The sequence below is a fragment of the Neofelis nebulosa genome, chromosome 4, assembly GCF_028018385.1.
Source record: "Neofelis nebulosa isolate mNeoNeb1 chromosome 4, mNeoNeb1.pri, whole genome shotgun sequence".
Taxonomy (NCBI): Eukaryota; Metazoa; Chordata; class Mammalia; order Carnivora; family Felidae; genus Neofelis; species Neofelis nebulosa.
In genome coordinates, this window is record NC_080785.1 from 167346181 (window position 1) to 167359374 (window position 13194).

The 13194-nt window shown below is 65.6% G+C and overlaps 1 protein-coding gene across 2 annotated transcripts; it reads left to right on the plus strand.

Annotated features, from left to right (window-relative positions):
- Positions 1 to 12975, plus strand: CACTIN (cactin, spliceosome C complex subunit). 2 transcript variants are annotated; one of them, XM_058728958.1, is made up of 11 exons: positions 1 to 212; positions 2059 to 2091; positions 2599 to 3079; positions 6140 to 6235; positions 6710 to 6855; positions 7634 to 7796; positions 7904 to 8018; positions 10951 to 11143; positions 11752 to 11874; positions 12007 to 12293; positions 12459 to 12975. In XM_058728958.1, the coding sequence occupies exons 1-11, from the start codon at positions 46 to 48 to the stop codon at positions 12947 to 12949; spliced, it is 2295 nt and encodes a 764-aa protein (XP_058584941.1). In that variant the 5' UTR covers positions 1 to 45; the 3' UTR covers positions 12950 to 12975. The 2 variants fall into 2 exon arrangements, with proteins under 2 accessions (XP_058584941.1, XP_058584942.1); XM_058728959.1 differs by lacking the exon at positions 2059 to 2091 and having other exon boundaries at positions 2 to 212.
- Positions 12976 to 13194: the final 219 nt, after the last annotated feature.

Below are 13194 nucleotides of genomic sequence, written 5' to 3' on the forward strand. Positions count from 1 at the left end.
AGGCCCCGGATATTTGTGTCAGCTCTGCCGCCACCGTCTCAGCTGATGGGTCGGGACACACGCTCGCGCTCGCGGTCGGCTGGTCGCAGGGGCCGCAGGCAACGGAGCGGGAGTCGGAGCCGAAGTCGGAGCGGGAGCCATGAGCGGCGAGACCGCCGGCGCCGGGACGACGAAGTACGGCGCAGGCGGAGGCGGCAGAGCCGGGAGCGCAGGTGAGGGTCTCTGCGTGAACAGCGCTGGGGATCCGGCTCCCGCCCTCGGGGAGCCAGAGACCCACGGATTAGTCAGAGAGGGCTTCCTGGAGAAGGGGACGTCCGAGTACGAGTCGCAGTTCACCAGGCAGCGAAAGGGGGGCGAGCGGCGTTCCAGGCAGGGCACCTGGTGGTTGGAGGGAACGGAAGGAGCGCAGCGAGCGAGGCGGGACGGGAAGGGGAGTAGGAGACGAGGTCGGAGCGGTAAGAGGAGACCGGATCGTGCAGTTTTGTGTGCCGTGGTGACGGGGTTGGCCGTTGCTCGGAGGCAGGCAGGGAGCCATGGGGAGGTTTTTGAGCAGAGCGATGGGGTCTGACTTACTTTGTGGAACTTCCTCCGGTTTTCGCGTGGAAAAGGGACTGAGGCAACAAACGGCGGTGGCTGTCAGAGAGGAGGCAGTGGGAGGCTCGGTGGGGAAGTGGGTAGGTCTGAGAGGGATTTCATGAGTCGGGGCGGCAGCACTTGCTCTCGGAAGTGGGTGTCAGACGAAAGAGCTGCTGATGACAGGTGGCAGGACTGGGTTGACTCCTAGGACCTGGGTCTCGGCTTCCACGCGGCCAGCAGCCCCTTTCTTTTGGAAATGGGACACCTGGCCAGATTTGGCTGGAGTCTCCTCCGGCATAGAGGGACGAGAACGGTGCCAGGGACCAACTTCCAGACCTAGGTCCCGGGATGTGACCCGTGACGTTCAGGCCAGTCCCTGCCCGTCTGTGGCCCAAGTTTCCTCAAGATCTCCATGGGGGCTTTCCCAGCATGCCCAGTCTCCCGTCCCTTGGGCCTGTTCACCCCATGGCCGGAGTGGCTGTAGTCAGACATGGTTGACTTCCCTCTACATTTGAGAAGGTGGTTTTTCCTTTTTTGAGTCTCCTAAGATCATTGCAACCCAGGAATTCCAAAAAGTTACAAGCCTGTGACTCCAAGACTCCATAGCCTGTGAACCAAGAATAGTTTTTACATTTTTATTGTATTTTTTTCCTTTAATGTTTATTGTTGAGAGAGAGAGAGAGAGAGAGACAAAGGGCGAGCAGGGGAGGGGCAGGAAGAGAGGGAGACACAGAATCGGAAGCAGGCTTCAGGCTCCGAGCTGTCAGCACAGAGCCCGATGCGGGGCTCGAACTCACGCACTGTGAGATCATGACCTGAGCCGAAGTCGGATGCTTAACCGACTGAGCCACCCAGGCGCCCCAGTTTTTACGTATTGAAATGGTGAGGAAGCAGTCAAAAGGAGTATCTCACGACATGTGGAAATTGCATGAGATCTCCGAATATATTCAGGTTTTGGCGTGCACAAGCGAAAGTGTATCGGGACCCAGCCGTGTCCCTTTGTTCCTGTCTGTCCGGGGCTGCTTTCGCAGTAGGGACAGCACAGTGGTGTCCTAGACCGTCTGGCTCTTTACAGAGAAAGCTTGCTGACCCTGGTTGGGGTCCCTGGTGTTGGTGTTTTCCCCACTGGTTCACGTACAGCGGGAAGCCTTGTCGTGCCTGCATGTTTTTCGTTTGCTGTTTTCTGGTGTTTGAGTTACAAGAATCAGTCATCCTAGGTCTGTAATTCGAGTCGATGTGGTTTATGAAAATTGGATCGAATGCGTAGTCTGCACGTAGGGACTCCCGAGAAATTGGTTTCCAGGGTGTAGGCTTTTTCACCGAGCTTCGTAGGTGGAGCATTTAACAAAATAAAGAAATTTGGTTGTTGCTGTACACATTCAAAGGGCCCCGAGCATTAAAGAATCTATCTCTAGGGCTCGCACATTCCATCCCCTGCCCAGTGTTTTTCCTGGCTCTTCATTCCACTTCCCTCTTGCCCAGCTTGCGGGACCAGTGTAAACACCACCTTCTCCTGTAAGCTCTCTCTCGTCGCCTTGGACACATCAGGTCCTCTGGTTCCTACACTTAGAGCTTCTGTGCCATCTGGCCCCAGCCTGCCTCGCTGCCCTCACTTCCTTCCTCACTCCCCCGTGTTCACGCTCTTCTCCAGCCACATGGGCCTCCACACTGCTTCTTGAACACGCTGAGTAAATTCCTGCCCCAGGGCCTTCGCTCTTGCTGTGACTGCTGCCCAGATCACTTTCTCCCTGTAGCCCCCTCCCCCACATCGTCCAGTTGCCTCCTCAGATCTGCATCCACTAACGCTAAGTCACTCTTCTTTGTGACTCGTAGCACTGTCTAGGGTCACGCTGCGTGTTTATCTGTTGACGTGAGCCTCCCAAAGGCGGGGACCGTGGTGGCACTGCTGGTCACCGCTGTGTCCCCAGAACCTAGAACAGCGCCTGGCATAGCAGGTGCTCGGTGAACATCTGTCAAACAAAAGACTGGCAGCGAGCGCACCTTTGCGGGTTCCCTCCCCAGGTCGGGTTCGGACGAACACCGGTGGCGGCGGCAAAGGCGGCAGAGCCAGAGTCCGCCGCCCCCACGCTGGCGGTCGCGGGGCCGGTCCTCCCAGTCTGACTCCGATGACGAGCGCCAGGAGCAGCAGCGGGGCCGGTGGGCCCGCCGGCGGCGGACGCGCTCTTGGTCCCCGGGCTCCTCGGCGTCCGGCTCGGCCTCCCCGGACCGCTCCCAGAGCCCCCGGGAGGCGGCGGCGGCCCTGAGCCACCAGCACAGCCTGCAGGAGCGGCTGCGGCTGCGGGAGGAGCGGAAGCAGCAGGAGGAGTTGATGAAGGCCTTCGAGACCCCCGAGGAGAAGCGGGCCCGGCGGCTGGCCAAGAAGGAGGCCAAGGAGAGGAAGAAGCGGGAGAAGATGGGCTGGGGGGAGGAGTACATGGGCTACACCAACACCGACAACCCTTTCGGCGACAACAACCTCCTGGGCACCTTCATCTGGAACAAGGTGAGTCCGGGGCCCGGCGCGCGGCCCGGGTGGGGCACTGCCCTCAGGGGTGTCTTCCGTCCGCACGCGCGCTCACGAGCCCCGGCCTCTGGGGCCTTTGCGTCGCTCGCCCGAGGCGGGATTCCGGTTACAGATGCTCCGTGGTCCCCGTCGCCAACACCTCGTTCTCGACGAAAGTTACACACGGTCCCTTACCCGCCAGTCCCACCTCGCGCTTGTGACTGAGAGCACGACGTTCCCTCCCTCCGAGCCCTGGAGGCTGCGCCTCTGCGCCCTGTGCCTCTGTGTCCCGCTTTCTGCCTCCCTCCGAGGACACCAGTCATCAGCTGGGAGACCCTTGATTGAGGTCCCATGTGACCTCGTCTTAACTGATTACACCCACAGAGACCCTGTTTTAAAGGTCTCCACGGGTTCCCAGGCTGGTGAGTGGACGGATCTTTTTGGACACAGCTTCACGCTAACCCAGCACCCATTCGTCGTGGGGGGTGAGGGCGGGCAGGGAGGGCCTGGGGGGGGCGAGAGCAGGCGGCCACGGTCAGATGCCAGGGGTCCGCCGCTCACCGCATGCGCTCCAGGCACCGTCTCTAGCCTTTGTCTTGAACACACAGCCCACCTCGGGGCGTCTGTGCTCGCCATTCCCCGACCCGGGACCCTCCCCACCTCTTCTCTGGCTGGTTCTTTCTCCTTCCTGAGGATCTCAGCTCACCCGTTCCCGCCTCTGAGGGCCTGCCCGGCCCCCTCGGCCCCATGGGTGCTCTTCCTCTCGGCGTGGCCTCACCCTCCCTAGCGCTTTACTAGCAAACGTGTGCCGTGCGCCCGCTGGTGCTGGAGGCCGTGTGGGCCCTGGCGGGCGTCAGGAGCAGGAGAGAGATCCCGCGGAGCCAGCCATCTCGTGGGGGAGAGCCTGTCGAGAAGCAGATTAGCAGAGCGCACAGAGGAGAGAAGGCAGGCAGGTGTCGGGATGCCCTGGCTGTAGTTTGAAATCAGCCAGCCCGGGGCGCGTGGGGGGCTCAGGCGGTTGAGCGTCTAACTTCGGCTCAGGTCACGATCTCACGGCTTGTGAGTTCGTGAGTTCAAGCCCCACGTCGGACTCTCTGCTGTCCTGTGTCTTCCTCTCCCTCTGCCTCTCCCGACTCGTGAGTGTGCATTCCCTTCCTCTCTCTTCCTCTCTCTCTACCTCTCAAACATAAAATAAATAAACATTAAAAGTGGGATAAGCCAAGCCATGAGGCACCTGGGTACCTCAGCTGGTTGAGCGCCCGACTCCTGATTTCAACCCAGGTCATGATTTCACAGTCATGAGATCGAGCCCCAGGTAGGCCTCTGCCCTGAGCGTGGAGCTCGCTTGAGATTCTCTCTCTGCCTCCCTCCCTCCCCCTCCCCAGCCCCCTCCCCCATTTGCGCTCACTCATCCAAAAATAAGATAAGCGGGTCCAGAGAGGTCTCGTTGCAAAGCTGACATCTAAACACGGGGTCTAGGGGCGCCTGGGTGGCTCAGTTGGTTAAGCGTCCGACTTCAGCCAGGTCACGATCTCGCGGTCCGTGAGTTCGAGCCCCGCATCGGGCTCTGGGCTGATGGCTCGGAGCCCGGAGCCTGTTTCCGATTCTGTGTCTCCCTCTCTCTCTGCCCCTCCCCCGTTCATGCTCTGTCTCTCTCTGTCCCAAAAATAAATAAAAAACGTTGAAAAAAAATTTAAAAAAAAAAAAATAAAAAAATAAACACGGGGTCTGATCGATAACGTGTGATTCCTGCCAGGCCGTGAGCTCCACAGGGCAAGCTCTGTCCCCAGAGCCTGGCTCACGGTCGGCACTCAGTGAGCGTCAAATAAGCGAGCTTGGTGTGATTTGCACGTGCGTGTGCTCAGATATTTTCCCTAGTGTTTCTTGGAGCCGCAGCGGCCCTGGAGAGTTGGCCCCACGGGAGGCCATCGGCCCCTCCTGTGATAAGCACGTGGGGGGTCGGCCCCCCCGCTCAGCCTCTGAGGCCTCTCCGGGCAGGCCCACGGTTTGGGCAGCACCAGCGCTTGTCCCCCCGTCCCGGGGCCACGGGCTGGCGGAGTGGGCAGGTGCTCTGTGCCCGGCCTTGCTCACAGCGCTCTCCCTGAGCCGACTCTCCCTGCTGCGGCCGCCCGAGGTCTCCCGCGGTGAGTGACGGAGCATGATTGGAACTGGGCCATCCAGCTTCGCGTCCGTGCCCTGGGCTGCCGTTCTGCGTGGCCGTAGGGGCGAGAAGTCCGGTCACCGTTAACGCCTGAGGCGGCAGCCCAGGCTGAGGCTGGGGAGGCCAGGGGGTGGCACCGGCGTCAAGGGGTGGCCCCAAACCAGGCAGCGCAGGTGTGTGTCGGGGGGGCGCGGGCAGGGGCGTCCTCGAACGGCCCTTGTAGCCGGGTCGGTGGGGGAGCGCTCATCCGGAAGTGCGGGCTTGGCACCCGGCTAGGGCAGCAGCTGTGATGTCGGAGTCCTCGAGGGGTCTGCAGACCCTGCGCCCCGAGCGCCCTCCAGGAGGTGAGGACACGGGGAAGGAGTGTTTGTTGTGGGGCATGGTGTCCCAGGGGTCTGTGAGCACGGGGACCGCAGTGCCCCTCCTGGCGACGCGGGCTTTCCGGCGCTGTCCCGCCCCTGCTCGCTCGCATCGGGCGTTGGACGTGCCGAGGGCGTGGGCACCCCGAGCTGGCCCAGCTGGGCTTCTGCGTGCAGCAGCCTGGCAGGTCCCGGGTGGGGTGCTCCCGTGAGTGACGCTCGGGAGCCCCCGGGGCGGGCGGCCACCTCCCCGCTGCACGTTACTGCAGGGGCTGCCCGTGCCGGAGGCTGCTCTAAGCGGTCCTGTCACGCTGGTTCTGGGAACGCTGAGGGGGCTGCGTCTTCGGAGGAGGTCAGGGCGCTGTGGCCGCAGGCACGTCACTCCTCGGGGCCGGATCCCCTTACCTGCAAAGCCGCCGCTCGGCCTGCCGGATCCGCGTCTGGATCTTGGAGAGGGTGGCACAGAGGACCCCGGGGCGGTGCCTGGGAAGGCGGGACGGAGGCGTCTCTGCCCAACGGGCATGTGCTTGGCCCTTCCAGGCCCTGGAAAAAAAGGGGATCGGCCACCTGGAGGAGAAGGAGCTGAAGGAGCGGAACAAGAGGATCCAGGAGGACAATCGCCTGGAGCTGCAGAAGGTGGGGTTGCCCCTGGCCGGCCTGCACGGGGCCGGCCTTCCCTCGCGAGGGCCTAAGGCTGGCCTGCCCTGGCTTAAGTGAAGGACCGACCCGGTGGGTGGACACAGAAACTCCCGGGGAGGCTGGCTTCAGACGCGGTTGGATTCAGGGGTGCGGGCTGCGTCTCCAACAAGCCGTCTCCTTCCACCTCTCCGAGGGCCCCGTGACTTCTGGGCCTTGCTCTCAGACGCCTCCTTCGGGGCAGGGTGGGGCCAGAGTGGTCTCGGCTGCTCCTGGCTGCCGTGCCTCCAGCTGAAAGAGGCTCCTCGGCCCAAGGGTCCATCTGAGGCCTCAGGCTTCCCTGGCCGGTCCGCGTCCAGGGCCGGGGCCAGGCCCGGGCGGTAGTCCCACTCCGGACCCCAGGGTCCCCCGTGGCCCCACAGGACCCCCGGCCAGGCCCGCCTGCAGCACCCCGCCCTCCCCATGCGCCTGCAGGTAAAGCAGCTGCGGCTGGAGCGCGAGCGCGAGAAGGCCATGCGGGAGCAGGAGCTGGAGATGCTGCAGCGGGAGAAGGAGGCCGAGCACTTCAAGACGTGGGAGGAGCAGGAGGATCACTTCCACCTGCAGCAGGCCAAGCTGCGGTGCGCCCCGCCCCGTCGGCCCCGGGGCCTTTGCACGGGCCCTTTGCTCCGCTTGCAATCTCCCGCCCTTCGGATTTCCACCCGCTGCCTCCCCTGGGAGTCCCTGCCCCCCCCCCGCCCCCCCATCTCCTCCTGTCTCCCGCATTGAGTTGCGTGCCGAGGAGACCTCTGAATGATCCTTGCTCCGTGTCGCGGCGCCACACGAGCTGAGCCAGGTGCCGGGCCCCTCGCGGTACCGACCGTGGCTCTCCCTCTGCACGCTGCAGCCCGCGGGGCCACGTGCTCATCAGCCCGGTTTACAGACGGGGGACACGAGGTTCCTGGGGGCAGGGGAACGCCTGAGGCCACACGGCAGGTGTCTGAGCTTCGGTGGCGCGTGCGCACCAGGAGCCTGCTCCCAGCCCCTCTGTCCTGCTGCCCACCAGCTGCACCAGCCCCTGGGGCTCGGACCTACCTGGTTCCGGGGCTCCCCTGGGGTAGGACAAGTGTCCGTTTCTGACACGCGTCCCCCTGGGTGTGGCACTGATGCTTCAGACCCTCCCCTGCCCCTGGGGGAGCAGATCTTCCACTAGAAGGAGGCGGTTGTCTCTGCCCCTCTGGCCCCGGCCTGTGTCTTCCGACCGCCCAATGCCCCCTCTTCCAGGAAGACCTCCTTGTCCGCCACCCCCTGCCCACACGAGCCACCCCCCCCACTCCACCCCACCCCCGAAGCAGCGTCTTCAGGGGTGGTGAGGGGGGGCCTCCTGGGTCCTGACGCCACCTCCCTGCTCCCTGGCAGCTCCAAGATCCGCATCCGGGACGGGAGGGCCAAGCCCATCGACCTGCTGGCCAAGTACATCAGCGCCGAGGACGACGACCTGGCCGTGGAGATGCACGAGCCCTACACCTTCCTCAACGGCCTCACCGTGGCCGACATGGAGGACCTGCTGGAGGACATCCAGGTGCCGCCCGGCCCCGCCGCCCGCCCCGCTCCCCCCCCCTCCCCCCCCCCCCCCCCCCCCCGGCGCCTCACCGCCCCTCACCGCCCCTCCGTACCTTCCGCCTCCAGGTATACATGGAGCTGGAGCAGGGCAAGAACGCGGACTTCTGGCGGGACATGACCACCATCACGGAGGACGAGATCGCCAAGCTCCGCAAGCTGGAGGCCTCGGGCAAGGGCCCAGGTAGCCCCGCGCAGCGCGACCGGAGAGCGCCCCCCGTGCTCTTGGGGGGCCCGTATCTGGGCGCCGGCGGGCTGGGAGCTGTCTCAGCCCCGGGCTCTCCGCCTGCCTCGGTTTCCCCATCGGGGATCTTCAAGGCCTCTCCGGGAGCCACCAGGGGGCAGCGGCGGGCTGCAGCAGGAGCCCCAGGAGCTTGGCCCCCGCGGCTCCCCCTCAGGTGGGGGGCTCAGCCCAGGGCGGGGGCTCCCTTCCTTCAAAGATCGCTTGGCGTCTGCGCTGGGCTTCCCGGGAGTGGCGCCAGCAGGGGCCTGTTTTGTTCGGTTTCAGGTTTTTGCCAGAAGCTTGGTGTGTTCGAGGGAGGGCGGCACCCCGCTTGTCCACTTGTCCAGGAAGCCCCTAGAGCCCCGGTCTCTTGGGTCTGGTGTTCTTTCCTAATTCGCTTTCCTTTCCCTCCAGAGGGTTCCGCGCAGTGTCCAGGGAGGTGACCCTCGGGGGGTGGGGGAGGGTCGTCCTGGGCCCTAGGCGTACTGAGCAGCGGCCCTCACCCCCCCCCCATTGTCAGGAGCCCCCCCCAGTCGTGACAGCCACAGATGTCCCCAGACATCACCTGGTGTCCCCTGGGGACAGGATCACCCTGGGTGAGACCCCTGTTCTAGAAGCTGCTGACCGACCGTGCTCCTCTCTCTTCCACCCCTTCCACCCCCAGGGGCCTGGAGTGCCTGCCCCCCACCCCTCCCCCAGGCCCATGTCAATGCCCTTGTTGCTCAGCCCAGGTTGGGAGGACGGCTTCCTCTTAGGAAAAGGAGGAATGTCTTTCGTCATGTTAAGTGCTGTTTTGTTTCCCTCTCGGCCAGCACATCCTGCAGTAACTTCTGGAGAAAGAAGGAAATCCTTTGCTCTGGGAAACGTGCGGAGCGATTTCCCTTGGGGGCAGTGAGGCCCTGGGTGTAGACCCCTGGGCGGAAGGGCCCTGACTGCCACAGGTGTGGCTCTGGGCACAGATCCAGGCCCGGGCCTCCCGCGGAACTGGCGAGGCAGCCAGACCCCCCAGAGGGTCCCCTCGGCGACCCCGGGCCTCCTTCCCCCTCGTCCCTGTGCGCGTCGTCTGTCACCCCGCACTGCCTCCTCACTCTCTCGTGTTGGAGCCCCTCTTTACTACCCCACGTCCCCCTTTCTTGTGCTTTGTCCCCTCGTCGTGTGGGACACATCCGCCAGTAACTTGTGGGGGAGGGCGGGAAGTTCTTGGACATCGTGTAGTTCGGGAAACGGGTCACGTCTGTGCTCTGCCAGGTGACGGGGGCGGGGCGCTCCCCAGACACAGAAGACCCTGACCCACCGGCTGTGGAAGAGCGAGGGCCACCCTGCCGGGGGTCCCCTGCGCCGAGTCCCCCGTCGTCTCTTGCCAGCTGCCGATTCACCCCCTTCTGTGGCCGCTTCCCTTCTCTCAGTGACAGCAGAGGCCCTTCCGTTCCACTGTCCCTCCTCCCCTGTCCTGGCTGGGGTCCCAGCTGGCTCCGGGTGTCCTCAGAGATGCGCTTGTGTTTCCGTTTCTCTTTTCGGCCTGATCTCCAAGATCGTTCCGGAGACGCGCAGAGCGTGTGTTGTGCTTGTAAATTAAGTTGGGCTTTTTCTTTCGTCTTTAATGGGAAAGTCTACCTGGACGTGGGCGCGCAGCAGTGTGGGTGTTGCGGCGGGGGGGCCCCGTTACAGTTCCCTGTGGGTTCTCCCCAAGCCGCTGTCCCAGAGCCCTCCGTCCCCCGCCTGGACCCCGCCAGGCCCCGCGGGATGCTGGGGCGGCATCCGAACCCGCGACTCGATCTCTACACCGCGGTGTGGCAGAGCGGGACTTGTGGGGGGCGTGAGCTGTGCGGGTGTGCCCGGGGTGCGGCCCTGCCGGCGGGAGGCAGCTTCGGTGCCCTGCCGTTTCTGTATGGTCTGAGACAGGGCTGCCTGGGGCCATCCAGGTGTCGGCAGAGGGGACGAGTGTCTACGTGCTGACTCGGGGGTCCCACGGTGGTTGCCTAGAGGGACTTGGGTCCTTTTTGAGCCTGTCTGCTCTGCTGGAGCCAGTGTCTAGTGGCCGTGGTGTCAGAAGCCGGTTCTTAGCCGGGAGCACGTGTCACCCCGCACGTGCCAGAAGCTGCACGCTGAGTTCTCGCAGTGCTAGGAGGCAGCAGTCAGAAGCCCAGCAAGGTCCCTGCCCTGGGGAAGCCACTAATCAGGCATCCAGCCCGAGGGGAGCAACCAGGTGGTCCAGGGAAGGCTTCCCGGTCCACAGGGTTCTCGACTGGTGGGGTCTGGGAAGCAGGCTGGATGAGGAAGAGCATGTCACTGCTGGAAAGCAACGTATGTGCAAAGGCCCTGGGGCAGGGCTCAGTGTGTTTGAGGAGCGACAAGGAGGCTGCAGGCAGGGTCGGGTGGCACCCAGCCCTGCCCTCAGGGGCTTCTCAGTCTGAAGCCGGGGGCATGTCCCTGTGTCCCCAGCTAAATCTGGATGGGACCGAGAAGGGGCGGGCTTGCCTTCTGGGGCGGTGTCGGGATTTCCCGCAGTGCCTGGGAAAGGAGCTGCTCTCCTTACTAGGGGAAACTGAGGCCCAGAGAGGGTGAACTATTTACCCAAGATGCAAAATCTGAACTCCTGAGAGTCTGGCTGGCGGGCGATCCATCCCTCCTCACTCTTCCAATGCGGGTGGGGGCGCAGTGGTGGCTGGGAGTTGGCAGACCCGGATGCCAGGCTGAGAAATGTCCGCCCAGCAACCCCAGCCCCACTCAGAGTCTTCCCGACTAGGATCCGCGGCCCGGTGCCAGCTCCGTGTTAGCGGGGTCCAGCCAGGGTCAGGGGAGGAGCCGTGTGGGCCAAGGGAAGGGTCGGAGCCCTGCCGCCGCCCCCTCCCCCCGCTGAGCGCCCCCCCCCCCCCCCCCCCCCCCCCCGCAGGTGAGCGGCGAGAAGGGGTCAACGCCTCGGTCAGCTCTGACGTGCAGTCGGTCTTCAAGGGGAAGACGTACGGCCAGCTTCACGTCATCTTCCAGGGCATCGAGGGCAAGATCCGGGCCGGGGGCCCCAACCTGGACATGGGCTACTGGGAGAGCCTGCTCCAGCAGCTTCGGGCCCACATGGCGCGCGCCAGGTCAGCGTCACGTCACGCCGCCGTCACTGACGTCGGGGGGGGGGGGGGGGGCGGGAGCCGGCCCGCTGGACACGCCCGCTGGGGGCGGGGCCTGCGCGGGGGGGGGGGGGGTCAGCTGGCATCACGCGGGCCCCAGGCCCGCTGTTCCCTGCACGCCACCCCCCCCGCCGCGCGCCTTCTGCCCACCGCGCACCCTCCGTGTACAGATTCTCAGCGTGTTTGGCCGCGCTGTGTAAACACGGCCCTGTGTGCTGCTGAGTGCGGCGACATCTCTAAGTTTATTCTCCTCGCCGCCCCCGCGTCCCGTGTGCCGTTCAGCCCGGCTCGGTGGCTCGCGAGGCGCACGAGTCCCCCGAACCCCCCGTTCCCCCCGTTCAGGGACTCTGTCCTCCCAGCAGGGTCTGTGGCCTTGAGTCCCAAACCCGGACCCAGACGCCCCGCCCCACCCCCACCCTCCACACCCCTGGCCTGGGGGGGGGGGGGCTGTGCTGCTGCTCCCCCAGGCTCCAGGTCCTCTCTCTGAGTGAAAGGGGGTCATGAGATCGGCGGGGGGGGGGGGGGGGGGACAGGGCCCCGGGCGTGGGGGTGACCGCCGGCCGGCGTTGCAGGCTCCGCGAGCGGCACCAGGACGTGCTGCGGCAGAAGCTGTACAAGCTGAAGCAGGAGCAGGGTGTGGAGAGCGAGCCTCTGTTCCCCATCCTCAAGCAGGAGCCCCCGTCGCCGGGCCACAGGTAGGTCGCCGGAGGTCCCCCCCTCCACCCCGCGGCCGGCCGGGGACCTCCTCGGGCCCCGCCCCCCGCGACCTCCCGGCCCGACGCCGTCCGTCTCCGTCTCCGTCTCCGTCTCCGTCTCCGTCTCCGCAGCCTGGAGCCTGAGGACCCTGCCCCGACCCCACCCGGGCCCTCCTCCTCCGAGGGGGCCTCGGGGGAGCCGGAGGCGGAAGGGGCGGCCCCCGCGGAGGGCGAGGCGGACGGGGAGGCTGTGCTCATGGAGGAGGACCTGATCCAGCAGAGCCTGGACGACTACGACGCGGGCAAGTACAGCCCCCGGCTGCTCACGGCCCACGAGCTGCCGCTGGACGCGCACGTGCTGGAGCCCGACGAGGACCAGCAGCGCCTACAGCTGTCCCGGCAGCAGCTGCAGGTCACAGGTGAGGGCCGTGCGGGGAGACGTGTCCCCGAGCCCCCGGGGGGCCCCCGCCCGCCCGCCTCCGGTCTCAGGCTGGGGTGGGGGTGGGGACACACGCCGTCGGTGCCAGGGGGACCCGCCAGGTCGGGGCACGGAAGGGGCGGCTGACACGCGGCCCCGCCCGCAGGGGACGCGAGCGAGAGCGCGGAGGACATCTTCTTCCGGCGCGCCAAGGAGGGCATGGGCCAGGACGAGGCGCAGTTCAGCGTGGAGATGCCGCTGACCGGCAAGGCCTACCTGTGGGCCGACAAGTACCGGCCGCGCAAGCCCCGCTTCTTCAACCGCGTGCACACGGGCTTCGAGTGGAACAAGTACAACCAGACGCACTACGACTTCGACAACCCGCCGCCCAAGATCGTGCAGGGCTACAAGTTCAACATCTTCTACCCCGACCTCATCGACAAGCGCTCCACGCCCGAGTACTTCCTGGAGGCCTGCGCCGACAACAAGGACTTCGCCACCCTGCGCTTCCACGCGGGGCCGCCCTACGAGGACATCGCCTTCAAGATCGTCAACCGCGAGTGGGAGTACTCCCACCGCCACGGCTTCCGCTGCCAGTTCGCCAACGGCATCTTCCAGCTCTGGTTCCACTTCAAGCGCTACCGCTACCGGCGGTGACGGCCGGGGCCCCTCCCGCCCGGACCGGACCGGCGCCGCCTCTCCCCGGGGGAGCCCCTCGCCTGGGAGAGCGGAAGGCGGGGCGGGGCGGGGGACCTGCGGCCCGAGCCCTGCCCCACGGCGCCCGCCCTGAGCTGGGGGTGCCAGGCCTTGGGGGGGGGGGGTGGGGGGGGGCGGGGCGAGTCCAGGGCGGCTGCGGGCCCCGCCCCCTCCACCCCCGCACTCTGGTCCCCCATCCGGCCCCA

Excerpts from the sequence above, each read along its gene's own strand:
- CACTIN (XM_058728958.1), top strand. The coding sequence starts at position 46 with ATGGGTCGGGACACACGCTCGCGCTCGCGGTCGGCTGGTCGCAGGGGC. Across the intron at positions 213-2,058 it reads CGGCAGAGCCGGGAGCGCAG|CTTGCGGGACCAGTGTAAAC; the intron begins GTGAGGGTCTCT and ends CCTCTTGCCCAG. Across the intron at positions 11,144-11,751 it reads GCCCACATGGCGCGCGCCAG|GCTCCGCGAGCGGCACCAGG; the intron begins GTCAGCGTCACG and ends CCGGCGTTGCAG.